Source organism: Leucoraja erinacea, chromosome 38 (genome assembly GCF_028641065.1).
Source record: "Leucoraja erinacea ecotype New England chromosome 38, Leri_hhj_1, whole genome shotgun sequence".
Taxonomy (NCBI): Eukaryota; Metazoa; Chordata; class Chondrichthyes; order Rajiformes; family Rajidae; genus Leucoraja; species Leucoraja erinaceus.
The window spans coordinates 2384692-2412336 of record NC_073414.1 but is presented as its reverse complement, the minus strand read 5'-3'; the positions used below and the strand labels follow the sequence as shown (position 1 = coordinate 2412336).

Here is a 27645-nt window from a genome sequence, read left to right as displayed (position 1 = left end):
GGAGAGGGGTTGGAGGGGATGGAAAAAGCCTCTGAATAGTATTACCTAAAATGCAAAAAGGGAAGTTTATTTCCTGTTCATTATTCTGAAAATAGACACAAAATGCTGGAGTAACTCAGTGGGACAGGCAGCATCTCTGGATAGAAGGATTTCTGTCCCTTCTTACGAAGAGCCTTGACCTGAAACCTCACCCATTCCTTCTATCCAGAGATGCTGACTGTCCCGCTGAGTTACTCCAACATTTTGTATCAATCTTCGGTGCAAATCTGCACCTGCAGTTCCTTCTTACACGATTAATTATTCTGGCCCAGTTGTGAGGTATGGATTCACTCAGTATTTTACACTAACTAAATCTTTAAAAAGAAAAGCACAATTCAAAACAGAGCAGCCAATACATTCTAATGAGGCGATTTAAAGACTTGCTCTCATCAAACATGTTTTGCATCTCTATTCTGCCAGAGGTGAGATAAATATTAATGATAATAAATTAACATGTACAAGCAAGCTCAGTGTGTGCTCCAAAGTGTTAATTCACACACTGAGACTTTGCAAATAAACACAATTATGATCACAGCAGGACAAGTATCAACAGGCACTGAATCGGGCTCCAGACTAGTTGGCAAATGTAACCATCCAGTGTTGACGACAATGTTTCTTAAGCTGCCATCCATACCCATAATTATCTCACTACTTTAAATAAAACTTGCAAAATATGATGGGAAAAGGGGAAGGGGTTGAGGGTGGGGCGGAGGAAGTAAATATTTCCAAAATCCCACATTGAAAACAGATGTCCTGCATGCGTGGATCACTATTTTCAAGGCTGTTGATTTACAATTGTGGGATATCGTCAGTGTCCGCAAGAGAACTGTAGAGCACCCACAATGATCTGGGCTCAAGTGGTGACAGCGTTGTGTAGATTGCCCAGAGCTCTTCACTGTGAGTGGCTACACTTTATGTGCAAACCAGCTAATGATCATATTATTCGCAATTACTAAACAGCTTGATTTATTTGTGCAACTTAATGCAGGCAAATGCCACAAAGCGTTTCATAAGAGCACACACAGCCAAAACAACAAACAAATATAGATTCGATCAGGCGAGCCGAGGAGAGAAAAAAAGACATACACACACACAAGCTTTAAGAAATGTCACAGGTTCAGAGGTGGCAAGGTTGGCAGTGGGTTTGCAGAAAGGGTCTAGAAAAGTAGGTGCAACCAGATGCCAATTGTGAAGGACAGCCGTCGAAAAGCGAGTTATGAAATAGCTCAATTGCGCAGAGCATAGTCCCCCAACTTCCACACCAGGCCCAGATTTAGTCGATCCCATTCAGCAAAATCTTCACTAGATTATATACACTAGATTATTATCTTACTATTGTTTAAAGAATGTGTTAATCAGCAAACCCCTCACACAGTATAGAAACAGGGCAGCCCACTGGTGCAGCTGCGGCCTCACAGCCAGAAAGCCAGGTTTGATTCTGACCTTGTATGCCACCTGTGTGGAGTTTGCACGTTCTAATTGACTGCATCTCCAATTTCCTCTCACATCCCAAAGGTTTGTAGGCTAAATGGCCTCTGTAAATTGTCCCTAGTACGTAGGGAATGAATGCGAAAAGAGGAATAACAGAACTAGTGTGAACGGGTGATCAATGATTAGTACAATAGATCAGCCATGATTGAATGGCACAGTAGACTTGATGGGCCAAATGAACTAATTTTGCTCCTAGAACATTTGAATGGGGAACCAAGGCCACATTCAGAACCCGACCATACAAACAAAAGGGTCCTTCATTTGCAACAAACATTGACAAAGAATAATATACTTTGGCATCAACCAAAAAAAGACTAGATGACAACTGGACAGCAGAGACCAGCACCAACCAGCAGGTATCCACTCAGGCCTGAAGATACAAGGCGGTAGAAACGGCGTAGGCTGCAGTGAGAGAGAGTCCAGTTCTCGCAGCACACCTGCAAACACTCACCTTCATCTGTCAGACGCTTTGCCAGCTGGTGTTCAGCCCATTTAATCACAGCCTTCAGGATATCATGTTCACTTGCCTACGAGGGATGAGAAACACAGTCAGCTTCACGCTCTCAATCCTAGACGCTATGGTCAATTTACAGAAGCCTATGTACAAAATAGGTTTGACAAAATAGGGAGAGAATTTAAAGAGGGATTAATCTAGGATGTGGGTGGTTGATGGTTGGTGCAACCTCAGCTGTCCAAAGGACCTGCTTTCATACTGTATCTTTATAAAGGGCCTGTCCCACTTACGTGACTTTTTACTCGACTTGCCGGTACCCTTCACTAGTCGCAGCAGGTGGCCAAAAATGTTCAACATGTTGAAAATCCAGCTGTGACCAGAAAAAGGTACGACTCTTTGGTACGACTATTCACGATCATACAGGCTTCACATGTCGACATGTCGCGGGGCGACACCTGTACGGTCCTGAGTAGTCGCCCAAAGAGTCGTACCTTTTTCTGGTCGCCGCTGGGTTTTCAACATGTTGAACATGTTCAGCCACCTGCTGCGACTATGACGGGTGCTGGCAGTCGCCGAAAAAAATTGCGTAAGTGGGACAGGCCCTTTAGGCTATTCTCTGGAGTTTCAATGGCCAAGTAGTCATTTTATTGAAGGTTTCAAGTGCAACTGATTGGGTAAACGGGGATAAACTATTTCCACTGGTCTAGGGAGTCTGGGACTAAGAGGGTGAACCAAAGGAAGAATGGGCTGTTCAGGTGTGAAGTCTGGATGCACTACCACACAAAGTGAGTCTCTTCCACAAATAACAATGGATGCCAGATCATTTGTTAATGTAAAATCTGTGATTGATACGATAGATTTTTCTTCACCAAAAGCTTTAAAAGTGTGTGGAAAAGTTGAGAATATAGATTTCGGACACAGACTATTAGAGCTCTGCTTGGGTAGAAAAAACAAAACCCAAACAAACCACTGCTAATGCAAATGCCGGCCAAACCTGAGCATTTACCAACTTCTATCCAAACCAACCTGGAAAAGTACTGAAGCATGACAACATGGCACAGACTGACCCAAACTTTATGAGAATACACAGCTGACCCAATCCGAACTCAACACAATCAGGTCTCACAGGGCTTGGGTCTTGGCTCTACACGTCATCCACCTTGTTGATGAATGGAACATGCTCGATCGGTTAAAAAGCCTGCTCCAGGTCCTTTTCATGCATCGACATTCAAAGACCCAACAACGACACAATGGACCGAACAGTTTCCTTCTGTGCTGCATTAATTTCATGACAATCCAGTCTTTCACACACGGATTTCAACTACCTTCAGCCTTACTGGGTTTTGGAAGATTTTCATTCCCATTTCCACAACTGATTGCTGTCTGTAGATATTTTGTTTAAGAAAGAACTGCAGATTCCGGAACAATCGAAGGTAGACAAAAAATGCTAGAGAAACTCAGCGGGTGAGGCAGCATCTACGGACAGAAGGAATAGGTTTCTGGGTCTCAACCCAAAACATCACCTATTCCTTCTCTCCATAGATGCTGCCTCACCCGCTGAGTTTCTCCAGCACTTTTTGTATACTGTAGATATTTTGTGAGGACTCAGCAAATGTAAAACACATTCCACAGCTACCCAGTTCCCTTTGGGCTCAGTAAAAATGTATCACTTTTGACAGCTGGAATTAAAACATAACCAGTTTCTTAAAAGAAAAAACCTGTTAAACTACTCTTCCTTCAGAGTGCTGTATTCTGAAGTGCTCTTATGCCCAAAGGGAATAAGCTTTAAAAACATAGAAAGAGATAGATAAAAGGAAAGGCACTGACTGCATTACAACCTGACTCAAGGTGTACATGGCCCTCTTGCGTTTATTCAGATTCCTTACAGCCTTAGCTTTAAAACATTCTTCTAATATCCCTGTAACTTCACACAAATCATTCAAACTGGAAGACAATAGGTGCAGGAGGAGGCCATTCAGCCCTTCAAGCCAGCACCACCATTCAATGTAATCATGGCTGATCATCCACAATCAGTACACCGTTCCTGCCTTCTCCCCATATCCCCTGACTCCGCTATCTTCAAGAGCCCTATCTAGCTCTCTCTTGAAAGTATCCAGAGAACAGGCCTCCACCACCCTCTTAGGCAGAGAACTCTACATTCACAACTCTCTGTGTGAAAAAGTGTTTCCTCATCATAAGAACACCTTTCCTTCAATTGTTTTTCAAATGCAGATAATGTTAAATCTTGAAGGGAAAATGAAAGCCGATTACTGCTGTCTATATCATGACCACATTTAATGTAGGTATCTCCTTATCTCCTGTGGAGAGAAGGAATGGGTGACGTTTCGGGTCAAGACCCTTCTTTAGACTAGTGTCGGCAGGGGAGCTCCCCGAACCCCCCCCCCCCCCCCCCCCCGACTTGCCTGAAGTAGGGTCTCGACCCGAAACGTCGCCCATTCCTTCTCGCCAGAGATGCTGCCCATGTCGCTGAGTCACTCCAGCATTTTGTGTTCATCTTCGATTTAAACCAGCATCTGCAGTTCCTTCCTACACCCTGTCCCCTTTTTCACCTTTAACTTTTGCCACTCACTCCACCTATCTGACGATCACAACCTCCCCCCACCTGTATTCACCCACAAGGTTTTGTCTTGTCCTCCACCCCCCTTCTCTTTTCCAGCATTTCTCTCTCCCCCCCACCTCCCCTCCAACTATTATCAGTGTGAAGAAATATCCCAACACAAAATATGGTCCGCTCATTTCCTTAGCCGGAGCCTCTGGGTGGCACAGAGGTAGAATTGCTGCCTCACAGCACCCGAGACCCAGATTTGATCCTGACTACGGGTGCTGTCTATGCAAAGTTTCTCTATATCTCCTGTGGCTTTGTGGGTTTTCTCAGGGTGCTCCTGGTTTCCTCCCACATTACAAAAACGTGCAGGTTTGTAGGTGAATTGGCTGCTGTAAATTGCTCCTGGATAACATAGAACCAGTGTATGGGTGATCGACGGTCGTGGTGACTTGGTGGGTTGAAGGTCCCGCTTCCACTCTATATCTCAACTAAACTAAACTGAGCAAGTTCCTCCAGCACTTAGTGTACTTTGCTCAGAATCCAAAATCTGTAGTTCTTTGTATCGCCATTTAACGGCAGCATTCTGGCTTTTGACAAGAAGACCTCCAGACTTTTCAGATGCTGTCAGGCAAGAAGAATGCAAAATACTACTGCGCTCTGAAGAGACCTGGTGCTGCCAATAGAGCAGTATTGCAGGTCTGTGTGCTGGTGGGTGCTTGCAATGGAGCAGGAAGCAAGCAGCTGATGTCAACACTCCTAATAAAAATGGTTAGACCAAACCAATTTTAAAACAAAGATCTCTGTGATCAGAACAAACGGCCTCAAGTTATGGCACTTTTTTTTGATAAATTACATTTCAGATTTTGTAACTTGGCATTTAATATATGCCAATATGTTGCATTTACATTATGTGGTACTGTTTGTTTGAACTGAGCAAAAATAGGGCAAAACTAATGAGCTGCATTAGGCCTGATTCCAGCTATTCATGACAAATACAGATGGCTCCAAATAATAAAACAGAAATGTGCCAAGATGATTTAGCACAGCAGCATTTTATATTGTGTTGCAAAGGTTAGTGCTGAATATATTTAGGCATTCAAAACAATTTCTCTAACATCTGAGCTCAAACGATGTTAAATCGTGTAGAGTGGGCAATTTATCTCACCTGTTGATTGAGCTGCGATGCAATTGAAGTACGCCATTAAAATGCTCAGCGGATTTTTTAATTCAAGCTGAGAACGGCTTAATGCCTCATATACAATGAATCAATCTAAATTAATTTTCAGGATGTGACGATTACTGGCAAGGCCAGAATTAACCTTGGACCACAAGAAAGGTCCATTTCATAAGGCACTAGGCATTTAGGCTCGGTACCCAAGTAAACAGGAGCAGTCAGTGTAAATGGATAACGTCTACCAGACCCACTCGGACAAGTTATTGCAGTGAAAGTCACACCATGCAATATCTTTTGATCTTCCCACCAGTCTAGGATAGCCCCTGCCGTCTACTTTGCGACCACTGAAACATGCTCACCAACTGGAGAGAAGCGGCTGGTGGACAAACACAAAAGGTGACGATTAAAACACAAAAAGATAGAGACAATGCTGTGGTAACTCAGCGGGTTAGGCAGCATCTCTGGTGAAAATGGGTACGTGACATTTAGGGTCGGGTTGTGTGTGAAGAAAGGCCCTGACCCAAAACGTCACCTTAACATTTTCTTCAGAGATGCTGCCCGACCCGTCGAGTTACTCCAGCAATGTGTCTCGATCTTTGGTCTAAGCCAGCATCTGCAGTTCCTTTTTATCACATAGTAATTAAGACAATGAGATACAAGATACTGTAAGTTCCAAAGGAAACTGGAGTTACATTTGGGAAAGAAAAGAGGAGAAAGAAACTTTCAAAGAGCTAGCATTGGTGCAGTGGACCAAAAGGCCTCCTGTACTTATACCGTATAACCATATAACAATTACAGCGCGGAAACAGGCCATCTCGGCCCTTCTAGTCCGTGCCGAACACTTACTCTCACCTAGTCCCAACTCCCTGCACTCAGACCATGACTCTCCATTCCTTTCCCGTCCATATACCTATTACATTTTCTGATATGGACGTTTTTTGCTTTTGTAAACTTATGGTTCACAAAGAGTGGGGTAAACATTAACCTCAATGCACAAGTTCTTCCACCAGACAATCCAAGTTTGGACGGACAAAAATCAAGTGTTTTGTGGGGCTGGGACGAACCAATATTAAGAAAACTGCTCAAGACCATCAATTCTATTAACTACCTCCTGAAATACGCTGGAACTCCAACGGGAACTTATTTATTAACTGCAGACTGAGGCCAATACCTGCAGGTAGTCCGACTGGATGGCTGCCATCAGGTGCTCCTTACTGAGTTCAAAGAGAATGTCTGAAGCAACAACGTTACTGAACTCCTCACAGAGGAAATGCAGCATCTGCCGATGGACCCACTTGGATCCATATGGTTGGGAACTCCACTTCAGGATGGTAACCAAGGAGTCCAGTGTGGCGCTCTCAACAATCAGGTCTTCACAGCCTGTGAAGGAAATCACATGTGAATTAGAATGAGGCATGAGAGGGGAAGCATATTGAAACTTACCCAATAGTGACAGGCCCAGGCAGAGTGAATGTGGAGAGGATGTTTCCACTAGTGGGAGAGTCTAGGATCAAAGGTTTCAAAGGCCTTTTATTGTCAGAGGCCATAGCCTCAGAATAAAAGGACGTACCTTTAGAACGGTGATGAGGAGGAATTTCTTTAGTCAGAGGCAGGTGAATCTGTAGATTTCATTGCCATGGACTGCTGCAAAGGCCAAGTCGATTAATATTTAAGGTGGACATTGACAAATTCCTGATTAGTGAGGGTGCCAGGGGTTATAGGGAGAAGGCAGGAGAGTGGGGTTGAGAGGGAAAGATAGATCTGCCATGATTGAATGTTGTAGTAGATTTGATGGGCCGTATGGCCTAATTCTGCTCCTAGAACTTATGAATACAACAGAGGCAAAAAAAAAAAACGCAACCATCATTACAGATCATCCTCAAACCTTATTTTTAATTACAGCTCCTAATGTCCTCCATCTAGAACCACAATGCTCTTCCCAAACAAGTTATGGTCTTGCCAATTAATTTCTGGGTCTCGACCCGAAACGTCACCTATTCCTTCGCTCCATAGATGCTGTCTCACCCGCTGAGTTACTCCAGCATTTTTGTCTAACTTCGATTTTTCATGTATCTGCAATTCCTTCTTAAATACTAGCCAACAAGGAATGGTCCTCTAACTACCCACATTACATTTGTAGCAGATAAGATATAATAGGGGTAACTTTTTCCACTCAGAGTGGTGGGTATATGGAACGAGCTGCCTGGGGAGGTAATTCAGGCAGGTACTTAAACAGCATTTAAAAAGATTCTTGGACAAGTACATAGACAGGAAAGGTTTAGAGGGACATGTGCAAATAGGATTAGATTAGATGGGGTTCCGTTGTTGGTGTGGACGAGTGCAGCCGAAGGGCCTGTTTCCATGCTGTATGAATCTATGACTCTAGATAATGATTTTGGCAGCAAATTCCACTTCATTAGGGCATAAGCAGCCAAGTGAGTGAACTCTTAACAACTCGCCGTTATTTTCTATACATTACCATGAAGTATAACAGTGAAACGATCAGCTGTCAGGTTTAAAATGCAATTCAGGAGCGATTACAGGTAATTTGAACAATAAAATACAAATTGATTTTTGGAAAATATTAGAATCACGCACAAGCCCACAATTCAGCGTGAACTTTTGCACATGACTGGACTTGTTAAGTAGGCACTTTTATCCATCATCTATCAGCTCTTTTCTTCGAGTGAGAACAAAATGAGAAAGGCAACCACCATGTCATCATAAAGCACATAATAAACGTACCTTCCTCTTTCAATCAAGTTACTGCATTGACTGATTATTCCCAATTTTCATTTCAGCCCAGAATGGTGAATTCATAGGAATATAGACTGCTGCCAGACAAAGCACTATCCTACGCACTATACAATTTCCCCAAAGCAAATTAACCTACAAACCTGTACATCTTTGGAATGTGGGAGGAAACCAGAGCACCCGGAGAAAACCCACGCGGTCACAGGGCGAATGTACAGACAGCACCCGTAGTCCGGATGGAACCCGGGTCTCTGGCGCTGTGAGGCAGCAACTCTACCGCTGCCCCACCGTGCTGCCCAAGGATGCGAGCCAGGGGATCAGAGATGATCAGGAGGGCAGATGGGCGATGAGAATTCAAATGTTCATATCGTCGTGGCGTGGACGACCCACGCAGAATATGCTGTTCTTCCAGTTTGCCTCACCCTGGGAATGAGGTATGCAGGGCAGGCGCGGTAACGGGACACTGAAGTAAGATCAGCCATGACCTCAATGAATGGCGAAGCATTCGCCTAATGTCCTATTCCACCTTCTATGTTTTAATGAAAGAGCTCATAAATCCTTGCAAGCATTCTGTGGCAACTTGCAATTCCTCCCCACCCCCACCTTTTATTTAATTTTCTTTAGAACATTTACATTTAATCTCTTCTATTGGCACGTATATTATATCACATGCCCTCCGTCTATTGTTTTCCTGACAAATTCCTTTTACAGCATCACAACTCAGTGTTCTCCGATTACCAAGACTTCTGCACCGAGAACAAGTTTTCCTATTTGCGATAATTTAAGATTTTGTATATCAAATCACCCTGTAACCTTTGCTGATCTACAGAAGGTTTCCAGTTCTGCTGGTCTCACTGTGTAACGAGAATCACTCACAGGCATGGAACATCGGGCCTCCGTAAAGGTGACTGCGGAGGCCTCAATAGGCTCGACTATGGGTGGACATGGGGATGTGGACTAGACTTTGTGCCTTCCCTCATAATGCGAAACATTGTGGGAGGGATGTTTTTATGTTTAAATGTCTTTATTATTGTTATGTTGTATTCTTTTTAATGTGCTGCAAAGGCAATCCGCATTTCACTACACCAATTGGTGTATGTGACAAATAAAGAACCTTAGAATCTTTTGATTCCACTCTAGGACGTCACCTCATCAAACCCCCCCAAGCATGAATAAATGCAGAAATACAGAAGTGATCACAACGTGCTGACTGGACCAGTGTTTTACCCACAGATTTTTGCTCCCCCCTCAGTCTGAAGGGCCCCGACACAAAACACTGCCTATTCATGTTCTGCGGAGATGCTGCCTGACCTGCCGAGTTACTCCAGGTGTCTTGTGCAGACCAGCATCTGTAGTTCCTTGCATTCACCTCTGCAACGACCATCTTCAAAGACTTGTATAAGTAGCCACTCATTACAGAGTAGATTTCTCCCATTTAATCACCCCCCCTCCCCTCATCCCCCACACATTCCAAGCACTTTCTCCTTACCTTGTGCCAGCATATCAAACTCGATGAAGAGTGCTATATGGAAGAGCTCCATTGCGTTCTCCAATCGAGTCTCGCTGTCCTTCCCCGATTCATCCTGCACTTCTCTCAAGCACCCTGAAGAGGGGCTGAACGGCAGAACCAAGTCCAGGTCGACCAGGTCTGTGTACATGCAATGCAAAATGACTTTTGCATATTTCTTTGGAATGATTGCTTCGTTGAGAACGATCCTAGCTGGAGTCTGCAAGGTCCGATCCGTGGTCTCCTCGCCACTACGAATCCGCTTCTGGAGGAGATTGCGGAAGAAGGGCGAGCGGGCACAGAGGATGGCCTTGTGGCAGCGGAAATCCCCCTCCAGACGGCACCCCTCAAAACCATCAGTCACTTCGGGGCTGGAGGTGAAACTGAGGACTGCGTCGTAGTAGCAGCAGCTTTCCAGGAGGCTGTAGATGTCAAAGTGAAGGGCGTTGGGCATGCCAAACTCCTCACTGAGACGGACCAGGACATCAACGTTCTTGATCTGGGAGTCACGCATGCCGAACTCTCCACTATACAAGTAGTGCAAAAGGGAGGACAATATCGGCATGTCTATGCCAACAGTGCTGATGTCCATCACCAGCTCGGCACGGTCCAGGTTAGACAAGAGCAGGGTTTTGAAAAAAGGGCACCGAGCTGCCAATATGGCGCGGTGGACGGGGAAGCATGTGTCTTGGAATATCAGGTCCACGTCAGTACAGTACTTGAACTGATACAGCTTGGCCAGGTCCTCATTTAACCGGCTGGCCTCTGGCCTGGCCACACACGCTTGGAACACCAGCTCCTTCACGGCCAAAGCTGCTTCATACTGCTTCACCAGCAGGCCCACGTCACGCACGTCCCACCCACACAGGAGCTCACGCATGTGCTTGGCATGGTCCGCTGACTTGGCCGACTTGCGACGCCTGAACAGCTTCTTCTTCAGCAGGGCGAGGTTGGAGCTCTTCTTCTTCTCGCGCTTGTCCTGGCCCAGCCCAGAGATGCAGAACTTCCCATCCAGTTGACATCCAAACTGTGGGTGCGAAGGAGATTCTGTCCGGGAAATAAGCAAACCACAGGTGAGATTATTTATAGTCAGAGTTAAATGAACTTTGTTTAAGAAACAACTGCAGATGCTGGAAAAATGGATGGTAGACAAAAAAGCTGGAGAAACTCAGCAGGTGAGGCAGCATCTATGGAACGAAGGAATAGGTGACTTTTGCGTCAAGATCCTTCTTCAGACAGATGTGGGGAGGTGGGAAGATTCCCCCCCCCCCCACCCCCACCACACACACATTAAGGCTCGTTTAAGGAGTGTTTTGTATGAAAAAAGATTTTAAAAATCCCAGACTTTCTTGTCCACTCATCAATAGTGGGGTGACAGAATTTTCAGAGTATTGAAAAAACTCAGCATAAATAGAACAGAATTTTAGACTGTAGACAATTACAAAATTCCCCAAAGGCAACCCAAACCCAGAGAAAAGCATTCCCAAAAACTCAAGGTGCCATTAGAATTTAGATCTGTTCAAAGTATATGTGGGAAAAGGCACCAAGTAAACAGTTTAAATTGGAAGGAGAAGACAGCAATTAAAAAAAAAAAAAAAACCTACATCTTGGGTGGATTGCAAAATCAAAGGGCAAAACTCAAAGCTTTGCTCAATTCAAAGTTTCCACCGCCTAAATTGATCCCTCAAAGTTCTGAAAGTTTCCCCAGCCTTGAAAGAGTTGGAAAGAAAAAAATTGTTAACTTTGTTTCCTCCCACACTGCCATGCACAGCTCTCAACTATGTTAAGATTTGTAATCAAAGACATGCTGAAGTTTCTGGCACAGGGACAAAGCTTCCATCTGCAATTTCTATATTCAGCACTCAATAACACTAACTCTCATTTTCTGTATGCAGTCAATCAATCGTTAAGAGTTCTTGGTGCCACGTCAATGCCCAGATCCCTTATTCAAGGAAGGTGTGTGTGTGTGGAGCGGAGGTTCAGACTGGCAAACCTTCATTTAAGCACTAATTTAGCAATTGCATACATTTTCTTTGGCAGAACATCTCTCTATAGTAAACCCATACGTTGCATTCCTTAAAACAAAAAGGGAAAACACTTTGCAAACTAGCCATCCTACTACCTTCTTCAAGCAAAGCTCAAGGTTAGAACAGAATTAAAAGGGATAGTAATGTACTTCTTTTAAAAGGAACAAGATTGGGAATTTTAATTCTCCATTCTACCAGACGGGCCCCTCCCAGCCGTCTGAACTGGACTTGAAACGGATCTAAGAATTAACTCATACTACTATGATGCCAGAAGACTTTAAAAGAACACACACGCAAGGTATGTTTTACAGGCTAATAAATCAAGCTCGCAAGCCACAAAGCCCAACAGGAAAATGAAAGACTTCGAAACTTAGAGCAATGCACACACTCACAGTACACAAGTTGCAGCATGAAACATCGAAAGATCAGAAAGATATCACGAAAAACAAACTGGGTTTAAGCCCTCTAACATTTTGACAGGTAGAATTTATTTTGCTTTGATAACTTCGCATAGCACAATGAACGAAGATACCAGGTTAACACGAACCAAGTCTTGTGAACAATCTGAATCAATACCATGCACGATATTTTTCAAATATATTATGTTTGTAAACGCGATTGCTCTCTGCAGGGTACTGATCAGCCAAAATGGATGCTGTGTATTTGATTACACAACATAGAAAAATGAAAGTAACTGCACGAAGGTCATCTTGAAACCAGTATAGAGACCATTGCAATTGATTAAGATTAATATCCAGAAAAATGTGTGGATACGGGTGAGGATTCTTCCTTATTCATCCTCACACAATCAATAACCCCATGATATGAAATACCTACACTTATACAAAACCTGGGCATGTCAAAAGATAGAAAACAAACTGCATTTCAGAGTATTTTAAATATCTTTGCAGGTCAATTATGCACCACCACTCTCCAATCAACTCCATCTAATCTACAATCTACCTCAATGTGACCCTTGCAGTGTTTTTTACTGAATGAGGCAGCACCTCCCACATCAGAACATTCTGCTTAAGCACTTTATTCCTCACCTATATCTCTGGCAGAAATCTTAAACCCATGTGCCCCAGTTACTAATCCACCTACCGATAGAAACAGTTTCTCCAGTTAAAAGCGCTCTGCCCTGAAGAGAACAATCCTAATTTGAAAAAGAAACCAAGAAGGTACCATAAAATCTATCTTCCGTGCAGTCACTGTTTCAGAATTCATTTTGAAACCACAGTGCATTCCTGGTGCGCAAATTGGATCCTGCTTAATCTCTTCCAATGATACAGAATAAAATTCTTACCACCGATTGCATTAGACGAATGCGTTTTCACCCCAGCTGTCTGACATGATGGATACGGGTAGGTAGAAGCATTAACACCCATTTTCTTGGAACACACATGGCAAGAATCTCTTTAAGATTGACTTCTTCCACTAGGCAAGGAGCTTCAGCTGTCGACTGACAACCATTACACTGCGTGAAAAACTGCTCCTGAGGGGGAAAAAAAAAAGTTGGAAATTTAGTGATCGTCTCCACATTCAAAATGTTTATCCCTTAAGTTATTCAGACTCTATAGTGACCACGTGGCCCAAAATGCAAACATTGTGAAGTTCCAATATTGAATGGATGACCTTTGCTGGCAAGGCAAGAAGAAATGTACTTTATTAATTTTAAAAAGTCAGGGGAGATAGGTACATTGTGTGCTATTAAATAAAACTGCAGATAAGTACTGGTTCCCTGCTTGACATATTTGCCAACAACGGATCAGACCACAAAAGGCAAAACAAAGCCACCACCTACTTTTATGGGATCATGCTCTATATATATTTAGGATCTCACTATTCCCAACATAACAGACCTTTCAAAATAAATGTATTGAATAGGAGAGATTTGGTACATAATAATGATCTTGCAGGACACACCCTGAAGACAAACTCTTTTTCTTTACTGCCACGATCAGTATATGCCCATCCAAAACTTTCAGTCTATAAGTAACTCGTTTTCATCTACCATTCCCACTAATTTTGCTACTCTGCGATTTAATTGCTAGATTTTAACAATCAAATACATACATTTTATCGTACAGAAATTTAAAAGGTGGGGATGGTGGGAAACTAAGCAGAGGGAATTACTGAATTATTCTGCCTCTCATTATGTAACAAGCAGAACTGTAATTATTCACAAAATTAAAGAGAGCAGAATAAAGAATCTGTTCCTTGATTAAATCATGTTGTCCATCAAAGATTGGACATTTCCCTCAATTTTCTCATCTACTCACACAGACAGCGTATTGCGGTGTATAATCCCCTAGCTGTTGTTCCCCGGAAACCTTGCATCAATTATAGACTTCAGGCTGAGGCTCACTAGAATAGCTAGACACCTAATGTATGACCAATGTATGGAGACATTTAAAACACAGGTTAACAGACATGAGAAGCAACCCCTGGATGGCCTTCTCGTTAGTCCCATTATCTACGCTGTCCAACTAGTCAAGAGTTATTCGGAACAGAAAACGGCTCTTCAGCCCAACTTATGAATGCCAACTAACATGCCCCATCTACATTAGTCCCACCTGCCCACGTTTGGCCCATATCCCTCTAAATCTTAGGTAGACAAAAGTGCTGGAGAAACTCAACGGGTGCAGCAGCATCTATGGAGGAAAGGAAATAGGCAACGTTTCGGGCCAAAACCCTTCTTCAGCCCGAAACGTTGCCCATTTCCTTCCCTCCATAGATGCTGCTGCACCCACTGAGTTTCTCCAGCACTTTTGTCTACCTTCGATTTTCCAGCATCTGCAGTTCCTTCTTAAACACTCCCTCTAAATCTTTCCTATCCAAATACTTGGCCAAATGTCTTTTAAATGTTGTTATAGTGCCTGCCTCTGACAGCTGGTTCCGTATGCGCATCATTCTCTGCGTGGAATAGTTCCCCCTCAGGTTCCTATTAAATCTTCCCCATCTCACCTTAAACCTTGTCCTTTGGTTCTTGATTCCCTACCCTTGGGGAACAAGACCTTGTGCAGTAACTCGTCATCACAGACTGGGTGCTCAACAGCACAGCATTCAAGTCCAGGTAGTTCCCGACCCAACAGACAGGATCTGTAAGCTATTCGGAGACAGTACCTGTGCCACTGAAGCCATTCAGACGCCACCAGCCCTAATCTTTCAAACAAGAGAAGTCAGGTATTCCAGACAATCTGAAATGCCTTTGTTACCATTTAACAAGAGAGATAAAAGCAACAGCAAAGAATTTGCTTTGCGCAACCTTGCAGCTGGGGAGCTATGTACTCTGCTTTAATCATAAAATCTCACAGGATTAATTTATAACAGCACCTCTTAGGCGCCAGTACTGTAAAAAAGAGGGGTGGAAAACTAAAATACAACAACATAGAATATGAAAAGCATTCCTTTGATCAGGGACTTTTAAACAAGCAGGTGTCCATTTTCACATCTGGTTTGGCTCTATGCCAACAGAGGTCTCTGCAACACAGTTCAGCATACAATACAAATGCAGTTTTTCATTTGTTAGAGTCAGATTATGTTGCCATGGCACAGCACTACCAAGGGTTCCAGTACATGTACAATATTTTTTAAATAACCCTGTAGTCGACACGTTTTCTGTTATAGAAAAGGATTAATAATTCCCCCATACCATATGATTCTTTCCCAATAAATCTGCTTGTACTGACTGTCACAATATAGCTAGAAGATCTGCTCTCAAGGAGACTCTGGGGCAATATTTTTGTCATTCATCATACTCGTGCCATCAAGTACATTAAATGAAAAGCTGCATTTAGTTCACTATGCTATTCCCAGCCACAACAAGGGGGCGATTGACTGATTCTCTTGTCAATTAAACACTACTGCAAGTGACCGGAATTGATCTTATTCCATTTATTTGTTTACAGCATTCACCGCACACCTCATTCTTACAGAAAATACATTTTATTTGGGGAAGTTCTGTAGTTTGTCATCTTTAATTTCCTTCACTCTTTGAATGGGTTTGGGGAAATTACTTTGATGTTTCCAGACTATCCCCCACCCACCTCCAACTCTTGAACTGACAGACTTGTCAATCCTTAACATTTATCAACGGGGAATACCATGGGAAATTTCCCAGTGCATTTGATTCCTTCTCAGCTGAGGACAAGGCGGCGTGAAACAATGCTGCAAACGATGGGCAACAATTTACGCTTTTATTATCGATGCATTCTAAAATTCTCGTATCGAATCCACTCAATCAAAACCCAGTAAAACTATCAGAGAATGTTACAGTCAGGTCTTTGAAAATGCTATCCAATTAATCCCATGCTCTTTCTCCGTAACCCTGCATGCATTTACAAACATCCAATTCCTTTTTTTGGAAGAAATTATTAAATCTACACTCTCACAGTTACAGTGCTCTAAGACCCTCTCACTGCTCCCCTCCGATTCCTGCTACTCTTCCACCATGCTCTGACCTACTCACTACAGTACTACAGCCACATGCCGCTCTATTTGCCACTCTAACCCTCCTCACCTGTATCCACCCTTCACTTGCCAGGATTTGTCTTTCCCGCACTTCTCTTTTCCAGTTTTCTCCTCCCTACTACAATCAGTCTGAAGAAGGGTCTCGACCCGAAACATCACCTATTCCTTCGCTCCATTGATGCTGCCTGTCCCGCTGAGTTTCTCCAGCATTTTTGTCTAGCTTCAATTTTTCCAGCATCTGCAGTTCTTTCGTAAACATTCTGTCTGAAGGATCCCGACCCAAAACAACACCTATCCCATTCCCATCACGGATGCTGCCTGATCCGCTGAGTTCCTCCAACACTTTGTGTTGTGCATTCAACCATCTGCAGTTCCCTCGGTCTCCAACTTAAAATAAACCTCTCACTGGTACCTGTTGCATGTCTGTCCTGTGGTGTCAGGAGTTACAGGGCGAAGCAGGAGAATGGGGTTGAGAGGAAACAATAGATCAGCCACGATTAAATGGCGGGGTAGACTTGATGGGCCGATTGGCCTAATTGTGCTCCTAGAAATGATGAACCATCCTCCTGCTAATGGAAACCATCTCTCCCAATCACTACTTCAGTTAACTTCACAGAAAGTAAAATTGTCCAGACGTATAAAGATTCCATCTACACTGATCAGCAACCATCATACACCAGGAGCACTCTCACCCTTACAAAAGATGGTGTCTATGGAGGATATTTTAAGCTGTGGCCTATGATTGAGAAGCACCAGTTGCTACATGTTAAACAGATGCAGGAACTGCAACGTGGATAAATCACCATCTGAAAACTTTTGCGTCATTGCGATTTGTTTCATTTGCTCTTCCCTCCGTGCAGATCAGTAAATGCGTCAAACAGCAACCCTATCTAATAATGATCCATAATACATTGGCTATCGCCCTTGAATCTATTTGCCAGCACGTAGATATGATCCAAAATTGAATAAATCCACAGCCATGAACCCATCAATAAGCATCAGATACTGTGTCACTAGCATATTAGCTGCACTATGCGAGTAAAAAGCTGATCGGAAAAACTATATGTCAAGTTAATTGTGTGAGCGTTACTCAATACTCTTTCGACAGTCTCAAATTATTGAGCGCTCCGCCTTTAGATGACAGGCTCACCTTCATTTCATACAGAATAACCTTTCACTGATGTAGGGACAAACAAAATCGGCAAATGTATAGCTTTCACGAGAGAGATTAAATGAAGACAAAATTCAAATGCACATCAATTTACTTTTACATCAGGCCTGATGATTGCACCTCTCTGGAAACCGTGCAACATCCATTGACAGCAACAGCGCTGGAGCTCAACAAAGGATTAAAGCTGCATGGCTGACAACATTTTCAAGCAAGATGATTTAAAAGGGGGGATAGCACACATTCTATCCAGAAATACTAGAGACTGGACAGCAAGTTCTTTAAAAAAGTAATTTAATTTTAAGGGTTTTATGGCATTCAATAAATTCAGGTTCTTATGCTTTATGATGTCATCTATTTTACCACGTTATCTGAAGTCCCTTAATTAAAATGCTGTCTATTACTGACCAACGACAATCCATGAAGTTGAGAGGGATATTTATTCTAGTCAAACAATCGTGAGGGCAAAATATTATTTCAATGTTAGGTACTGTCTTTCATAAAACAAAGACATTTAACAAAGATCTTTCTGTATGGTGTCAGTTATGGCACGGCAGTTAATACTTTGGTTCCTGGGATAGTTGCTTGTTAGTGCATGTCCCACAAGAGAGAACACGAAAGGTGCCAGCCCTATTAAGTGTTGAAGTGTGCTGTACAGTAGAACTACCGGAGAATGAGACAAAGGTTAGACAGGCTTACGGTTGAATATAAGTAATCTTGTAGCACTATTTCAATAGGGGAAGAACGATTCCATGTGCTCTAATATTTCATCAGATATTCAACGTCATAGGAATAGATTTTTGTGGGATTCTGCTGCTTGCAAAGTGGCTGTCATATTTCCTCTAGAGACTGCTCTTCCAACAAGCATTTTGCTGCTAAAATATTATTTGGACATCCAAATCTCTTGAAGTGTAAAAGGACAAAGTGCTGGAGTAACTCTGCGGGTCAGGCAGCGTCTGTGGAGCTTCAGATCTTGACCTGAAACGTCACCTATCTATTTTCTCCAGAGACGCTGCCAGGCCCGTTGAATTACTCCAGCACTTTGCGTCCTCTCCTGAACTGAGCTGCATATAAACGCTGGCCTAAATAAAACAGAATTAAATTGTAATTAGATAAAAAGTTTCAAAATATAAATCAAAGCAATTTGCTCCACCTCATGGTTAATGAGTGCCTATTGCTACAAACAGGAGCAACAAAAAGAAGTCTATACTAGTCTGTAATTTTGGGCTATTTTCAACATTTTGGCAGTGTAATGTCTGACAAACCACATACATGTTCCCGCACTGCCAACAACTATATCAAGTCCCCTCATACCAGACGTCTTATACAAAACTGAAGCATTTTGAAGTTGAATGAGTCAGGAAGTGCTCAGGTACCTAACTGCATTACGCCAAGCAATCCCAGCAAGCAAATATCCATCAAGATGACAGATAAACTCATTGCCAGTTAAATCTAAATTCAAGCTTGGACTGACAAGGGAAAAGTCTCATCCGAGCTATTAAGAGTTCTCTTTGCCCTTGGTGAATAGTTGAGATATCCATTTTCCTATCACTTTTCTGAAATAGGAAACTGCGTGTCATCTTGAGAGTCAATCTCTCCCACTCATTTCAGTTCCATTCTCTCTCTCCCTCTCTCTCTCTCCCCTTTAGTGCTTCCTGCACTATTTTTGACACTCCTTTCCCAAATCTATGAATGCAACATCCCACACACATTAACTCCTACCTGCTGTCCAAGGGCAGGATGTCATTCAGTCTCCAGAGCTCCAAAGATAGACACAAAATGCTGGAGTATCTCTGTGGGATAGGCAGCATCTCTGGAGAGAAGTGACATTTCGGGTCAAGACCCTTCTTCAGCTCCACTGAAAAACTTTCCCCATTTTTGTCTTCAAGCTAAACATCAAAACCTCTCGTCGCTGAGCCACTGCTTCTATCTTTTGTCCTTTTTAAACGTGTGCTGTATTATGAACCCTGGTGATCCATCTTGGCTTTACAGTTTAACAAAAATCAATTTTCTCGCTGAAAACTCCAGGTAGAAGAGCAAATCAGAATAATGTTTATCTCAAAATAATATTTTTGGCAGTCCTACTTAAAAAAAAAAGCCAGTTGTAGATTCATTGCCACACACAGCTTGAAACTAAGACCAAATGCACCTCACCATTTCCTCACTGTTGGCAGGCAGGTTGTTACATAAACGAGTTTGGTCAGTCCCAAACCACTGGATTACAGCCCAAATTGGCAGTCAAATCAGACACTACAGCTGGCTGAGAAACTGCACATCTGTACTGTGCAGATGTGCCATTTGGGTTAATTGCAATGCACACTCGCAGAGAAGAGATGCACACTTTAACACTGCTTCTAGCCGCTGCTGTGCAACCTCGATGCAGACAAAAAATCTGCTTTCTCCACTCAAAAGTAATTTACAATGAGTGGAAAAATCATGGCACAGACACGCACGCTCTGCTAATATAATTTCACTGAAGTATATTAACAATTGTAGATAAAAATGTTGCTCAAAACATTTCAGAAATGGACATAGGAAATCTTAAACTTGAAAAATACCGTGCTACATAAATTCTGCACCTTCTCACATCAGCTACATCTGGAGGAAGCATCATTGAGTTACATAACACAGGCTGAAGTGGTAATAATGCCATGTCTGGCAACAGTGATGGGAATAATGGATGACGTTATTGAAGCCGTTCCAATTCATTATTATATTAGTTCGGTTTCATATTGTAATTTTTCATACATTTTATACAGAAACCGGTAACTAGATTAAAGCACCTTTTAAAGTGTTTTTGGTCATTATTCCTATCCTTACGACTGGAGCTGGCTAAATTAATCAGTGGTGACAAATTACCTCAAGTATATTTGTGCAATATTAAAGTGCGCCAGTACAAGTTTCATTCTTTAGCAGCTTAAATGGTACTGCTTATCCGTCAGTTTTGCGAAGATAAAACCATATTTAAGCCAAAATATCTATTACAATGACTTAATAGACATTTCTTAATTTCATGGGCTCAAATTGCACATCTATACTAAATTTTAAATATCAAGAAGTGACTATTAAATGAATTGCAAGAGTAGGAAAATCAAATTTATGGGCAGCAAAGTGGCGCAGCCCATGGTGCTGCTATCTCACTTTGCCAGAGACCTGAGTTTGTCCCTGACCTTGGGTACTGTCTGTGCACAGTTTGCACGCTCTCCTTGTGACTGCGTGGGTTTCTTCCCGCCGCCCAAAGACACGAGACGGAAGGATAATCGATCGCTATAAATTATAAAAGTGCATCGGAGAGTGGTAAATATGGAAGGGAAGGAGCAAAGGTGATGTGGAGTTTGATGAAATGAGAACACACAAACAAATGCAGATACAAGAGTCTTGAACAACAACAAAAAAAAAGAAAATGCTGGTGGAACTCGACAGGTCAGGCAGCATCCATGGAGGGAATGGATAGATGAAATCTCAGGTTACGAGACTTCGTCAGACTGAAAGAACCCACCCTGACCCGAAAGGTCATCTGTACTTTCCCTCCAGAAATGCTACCTGATCTGCTAAGTTCCTCCAGCATCTGGTTTTCGATTAAATTGAACTAGTGATGATCAACAGTCACAGCTAGCCGAACAGCCAGTTTCTGTGCTACATCTCCCCATGACTATGACTTCAGAACACATATCAACATTCAGAAATGAATCTTAACTTCATTTCCCTATCTCAGTCCCAAACAGATTTAATTTAAAAGTTTATAAAGATATTGTTGTGAGGCAAATGAAAAATTCAAATTTACTTAAACTTTATTTAAGCTTCAAGCAACTCATTTCTGTAATACACATCTTCAAAGCACCTGGAAATGATTGCTGATTCCACAGGCCTCGCCCAGCCCGAGACCCCGTACATGCGCACAATTCAGATATTAGGTCGCATCTTTATAGGAAGCACAGCCCAAAACTTAGAACAAAGCCAATGAAGATAAAAGTTAGGAAACATTTCCACACAAAGGATTTTAGGTTTAGAAATCACAAATAATCCCGAGTCAACTGATGAATCTGAGATGAATAATTCTAACCAACAGTATCAAAGATTGGAGAAACCAAACGAGCCAGAGTCTAGTCATAATCTCAATTAATAAGTTTGTGGGGCTGAGTTACCCTGGTTCTTCTCTATTCTTTAGTATTAGTTTCTAGTTGGAGTCAGAGAGCAGGGAAGAGAGGCCCGAGGGCAGGAAGAAGATTTATAGTTTAACACACATATAATGCCAAAATAGAATGGTTTTCCATGATGGACCATAATAGATGTTCACTTTTTGACTTTGCATTCGTAAGTTCACATTCACAGTGGACTGAGGGAGGGCAAAATCAGGAAAGGGAAAAATCTTTACATTTGATTATTGGCTTAGTCCTCCCTTCCTTCCTACCCACCCCCCCCCCCCCCCCCCCCAACCACCAAGCAAATGTAGAGGAGCAGAGAAGAAAAATGTCCCTTCACAGGCAATGCCACAAAATGCTTATGCACAAAATTAAAGAACAGAATGGGATCTGGAAAAAAAAAAAAGGATTTTGCATTTCCAGAATCCGCCGTGTGTATTTTACTGGGGTGAATGCAGACATTTTCCGGGGGGTTGGGGAAATCCAGAGCTGGAGGCCATTCAATTAAGGCGAGGGGGAGGAAGTTTAATAGGACAACTTTTCCCACAAAGATTCTGGTGGATATATGGAACACACCGTGAAGAAGAAGTGGCTGAGACAGGTACAAGAACATTTAAAAAGACATTTGGACAGGTAGGCTTTTGAGGGCCTGTTACCTTGTTGTACGACTCTGACTTTAATCGTGTATCAACAGAACAAGTGCTGGTTTGAATATTTGATCAGGCTATCAGGGGTTAAGACTATGAAAGGGCACTGGGTATGAGAAGGAGAGATTGTATTCCCACAAGTATGGCAACACTTCACCGATCACAATGAACTCTGAATACTACAAAGGCTTTACAAGAAAATGCTGAATTATTGCCAGTAAAGGGGGGGGGGGGGGGGCGGGGAAGCCAAGCCAACCTGGTTGGCGTCCCTTACCCCACTACCTTCACCTCCTCCACAATCTGGCAAAGGAACGATGGGCCAAACGGTCTTCAGAATTGTATTTATTCCATTCAAATTTTAGGTATCTACTATCCAATTCAATTTGTTTAAGAAGGAACTGCAGATGCTGGAAAATCGAAGGTAGACAAAAGTGCTGGAGAAACTCAGCGGGTGCAGGTTCAATTCAATTTGATCTTCAACTTTTAAGTCTGAATAACTTTGAAATTAACAGTTATGGATAGGAAGGATTTAGAGGGCTACGAACCAAATGGGACAGTATGCCAGTCTGCACATAGAAACAAAATCCTGGAGTAAACCAGCCGGACAGGCAACATCTCTGGATAGAGGAATGGGTGATGTTTCGGGTTGAGACCCTTCTTCAGATTCAGGGGAAAGGGGGACACAGAGATAAGGATGGGTGTGAAAATGAGACATCAAAAGAAATGAGGATCAAGGCAAATGTAGAATAGATCATTGTTAGCTCGGAGAAGGTGACAACAAAGCAAACAGAGATAAAATGGAATCGGGGACAGTTAGTCTGATCGAAGAATTGGGAAGGGGGAGGGATGGAGAGAGAGACAAAGTCTATAAAGTCTATAACGTTGCCTATTTCCTTCGCTCCATAGATGCTGCTGCACCCGCTGAGTTTCTCCAGCTTTTTTGTGTAACCTTCTATAAAGTCTTTACTTGAAGTTAGAGAAGTCTACATTCGTACCGCTGGGGTGTAAGCTGCCCAAGTGAAATATGCTTGTCCAAGCAACTTACGACTGCCAGTATACCAACTTGGACGAAACTGACAAAGTGGGCCGAAGGGACTGTCTGTGTTGTAAGCTCTGACAAATTCCATTTTGAAACTTGCTTACACTTTTACCTTTGGAAACGTGCTCCATTTTAACATAATTTGCTGACCATTAATTGATGTCCCAAATCTAGATTGCCCTTCTTTCGAACCAGACTATTAAGTTTAGAGAAACAACATGGACGCAGGACAAGGAGTTAGTTCCAGGTCATCGACCTTGCATCAGAACTGGGATAAGTGAGATGAAGTTTTATGGTGAACAAAATGCATCCCTTTATTTGCTTTATGTTAAAAGGCACACCTTCCTCTCAACCTCTTTTTCTGCACCTTAATTAACTCTTTCCAGCTTGGTCTAAAAAGTAATTCTTTCGTTGACCAGCTGGGAAAGAAAAATTTTGTGTTGCAGCCATAGCATCCATAGGATAGCAAATGCACGACAGGTAGCATCTCTGGAGAGGAATGGGTGATCTTTCAGGTCGAGACCCTTCTTCAGACAGTCAACCCTCACTCTCATTGAGATCCTTCTTCAGACTAAGTCAGGGGAGAGGAAGACAGAGATATGTTGAAGGGTATGGTGTGAAAGTAACAAATCAAAGCAGACAGTGAAGAAGGATCTTGACCCGAAACGTCACCCATTCCTTCTCTCCAGAGATGCTGCCTGTCCTGCTGAGTTACTCCAGCTTTTTGTGTCTACCTTCGGTGATCAAGGAAATGTAAGATAGCCACAAAAAGCTGGAGTAACTCAGTGGGGTCAGGCAGCATCTCTGGAGAAAAATAATAAGTGAGTAACTCGCTGAGTTACTCCAGCTGTTTGCGTCAATCTTTTTTAAGTTAAAGCATAACTTGGTGGTAACTTTGAGTCTCAACCCGAAACGTCACTCATTTCTTCTCTGCAGAGTTGCTGCCTGTCCCGCTGAGTTACTCCAGCATTTTGTGCTTTGAACTTAAACACTACAACTTCAAATAAGCTCTGAACTTCAATAGACTATTATTATTATTATTACACTACTATCGCTTGTTTTTTTGAGTGTGTGTGTGTGTGTTGCAGATGCTCGTTTAAATCAAAGGTAGACACAAAATGCTTGAGTAACTCAGCGGGACTGGCAGCATCTCTGGAAAGAAGAAATGGGCGACGTTTCAGGACTAGACCCTTCTTCAGGTCATCGGCCATTCCTTCGTTCCATAGATGCTGCCTCACCCGCTGAGTTACTCCAGCATCTTGTGTCCACTATCTAGTTAGCTACCTATCTATCTATATACATACACATATATTATAGAAATATTATATATATATATATATATATGTGTGTGTGTGTGTGGATAGATAGATATATCTATATACACATACACACGTGTATATGTGCTATATATATATAAATAAAACTCTGATCTTGGATGTGTATGTATGTGTGTTTGTGTATACACATCTGTTTGATGTTCATGTGCGTTCCTATATATATGTGGACAAAAACACCCGCTGAGTTTCTCCAGCATTTTTGTCTACCTTCGATTTTCCAGCATCTGCAGTTCCTTCTTAAACAACACGTGTGTGTGTGTAGGTGTGTGTAGGTGTGTACACATGTGTGTGTGTGTGTATATACACATATGTGTGTGTGTATACACACGTTTGTGTGTCTATACACACGTGTGTGTGTGCACTTGTGAATACACATGTGTGTGTGTGCACTTATGGGTATGAGTATATATACACACACACTGGACTTTTTTCTCTCTCGTTTACCATATTGTTTACTGTGTACTAGATTTACATATTCTGTTGCGCTGCAGCAAGTAAGAATGTCATTGTTGTAGTCTGGGACACATCTTGACTCTCATGTCTACCCCCTTCAGACTTGTGTTTACACACAAACACATACCAGGGCCCGGCGGGGGCTGTCGATCACGCCGAGAGCCCGCCCCCTAGCAGCTCACCGATTGGCCGCACCGGAGCCGGCGCGGGCTCCGATTGGCCCGGACCCCCGTCGGTCAGCATAAACCCCGCCCCTTCCGGTGTGTGAGGTGGGCGGGACGCGGACGACGGCCGCTCGACTCCCGACTCCACACAACTTTCCGCCGGGCAAACCCAAATAAATATACTCGCCTGAAAGCCCGCGGCCGCACGGAGACCACACAAAAATCATGCAGCGCCTCGTCCTCCACGAAGCCGAACGTCGCGCCGGTGAGAGACGTCGATTAAATCCAAAAAAAAATAATTTTCTCTCCACACACACACACACACAGCCGTTAGGCCTCGCTGTTTTTACCTCAGGATTAACAAAAAAAACAAAAACAACAATCCCGGGTCGAGGCCGGTTAGTTCCTCACACACGCAATAGGGGAGGGAGAGGGAAAAACCCGCCCCCGATAGCTTGCTCCCCCTTTTGTTTTTAAATCTTTTCTTTTTAACCGTCTTCGCTCCTCTCTCTCTGTCTCGCGCGCGTTCTCGATCCGTCCGCGGCGGCGGCGCGGCGACACCGGAAGTCCCGCCCCCTCGCGGCTGCCCGTTGATTGACGTTTCCCGCGGCCAATCGGGAAGCCTGGGGGGGGGGTACCTCTTTCTCCTCCCCCCCCCCCCCCCTCTCACTCTCAGATTCGGATTCTAGATTCAAGGGGATAGAGCTTTGTTGATACAGGGAACACCTGCTTAACAGGCCCCTCACAGATGGAAATCAAAAAACGCATTTGTATTCCCTGTAGAGGCTGATGTTTCTTTATTTTACACACTATTTCTTTTGAGGGTGTGTATTAACTTTTTTTGCAATGATGTGATGTAGTGCAGCTAGGTTTGTTTTTAATGTTGAGATTTGCAAAAGAACAAATAACTATTTGGCAGTATATACAGTGGAACTGTACGCTATTTTGATGGCAGTTCGGTGGATAGAACAGGTGCAACCATGCAAAATATTAATTTGTAGCGACTCATTGTCTGCAATCCAGAGTATTGGGTCTGGTGCGCCCCATAGGCGGCCTGACCTAGTGTATGAAATTCTACTACTATTAAGCCAAGTAACAAGGAAGGGCAGTGACGTGACTTTGTTGTGGGTCCCAGCACACATTGGTGTGCTAGGAAATGAAAAAGTGGATAAATTAGCAAAAGAGGCCGTTAAAAAAGAGAACATAGAGTTAAACCTACAATTATCCAAAGCTGAAGGAAGACACATTGTGTGGAAGAAAATAAATCAGGAATGGCAACAATACTGGGAACAGGAGACAAAGGGGAGACACCTCTATTCGCTACAAAACAGAGTGGGCATTACAGCAAGAAGAGGGGGGAACAGGAGAGAACAGGTAGTATTAGCAAGATTGAGGATAGGACACACCCACCTGAACAGCACATTAAAAATGTTGGGAAAACACCCTACTGGGATGTGTGAGGAATGCCATTAGCCGGAAACAGTTCAGCATGCTCTAGTTGCATGTAGAAGATATGCAACAGAAAGAAGAGTTTTGATCAATGAAATGAAGAAAATTGGAATGACAGATATATCAGAAAAGAACATTCTAGAGTATGGAGGGGAAGGAAAAGGAGTAAATTTGTTGTTTAATTTCTTGAGGGCCTCTGGCCTTATAAAAAGGATATAAAGTAAAGACATGAGTACTGTGGAGTGAAACCAGAAGGTGGCAGCAATGCAACATTGTGGATGCCGGCTGCCGTAAAACTCCAAAGAAGAAGAAGAAGAAGAAGATTTTTGATTGTCAGTACACAAAAATGCTGGAGAAACTCAGCCGGTGCAGCAGCATCTATGGAGCGAAGGAAAAAGGCAACGTTTCGGGCCGAAACCCTTCTTCAACTTTATTGTCATTGTGCAGTGTACAGTACAGTGGCAACGAAATGCATTCTCTCTCACTCCCTCACTCACTTCCCCCTCACTCACTTCCTCCTCTCCCCCCTCTCTCTCCCCCCCCCTCTCTCCCCCCCCACTCTCTCTCTCTCTCTCTCTCTCTCTCTCTCTCTCTCTCTCTCTCTCTCTCTCTCTCTCTCTATCCCCCTCTCTCCCCCCCCTCTCTCCCCAGCAAGCTCTCTTCCCCGAGACCCCCTCTCCCCTCTCGCCCTCTCTCTCCCTCTCTGGAGTAAATCAGCGGGACAGGCAGCAAGTCTGGAGAGAAGCAAAGGGGTGACAGTG

General features: G+C 43.1%; 2 protein-coding genes across 3 annotated transcripts in view; one reads left to right on the top strand and one right to left on the bottom strand.

Moving 5' to 3' along the window:
• LOC129714115 (BTB/POZ domain-containing protein 7-like) overlaps positions 1 to 25759 on the bottom strand; it is a 40904-nt gene extending 15145 nt beyond the window's left edge. Inside the window, 5 exon segments of the mRNA XM_055663596.1 lie at positions 1982 to 2057; positions 6896 to 7104; positions 9968 to 11032; positions 13319 to 13507; positions 25623 to 25759. Of these exon segments, the coding sequence (XP_055519571.1) occupies positions 1982 to 2057; positions 6896 to 7104; positions 9968 to 11032; positions 13319 to 13400 (1432 nt within the window). The 5' untranslated portion in view covers positions 13401 to 13507; positions 25623 to 25759.
• LOC129714117 (proteasome subunit alpha type-6-like) overlaps positions 25566 to 27645 on the top strand; it is a 38850-nt gene continuing 36770 nt past the window's right edge. The window contains exon 1 of one of the 2 annotated variants that reach the window (XM_055663599.1): positions 25566 to 25700. In XM_055663599.1, coding sequence (XP_055519574.1) covers positions 25661 to 25700 — 40 coding nt within the window. In that variant the 5' untranslated portion in view covers positions 25566 to 25660. The remainder of the gene's footprint in view (positions 25701 to 27645) is intronic. The other variant, XM_055663600.1, reaches the window with a different exon arrangement.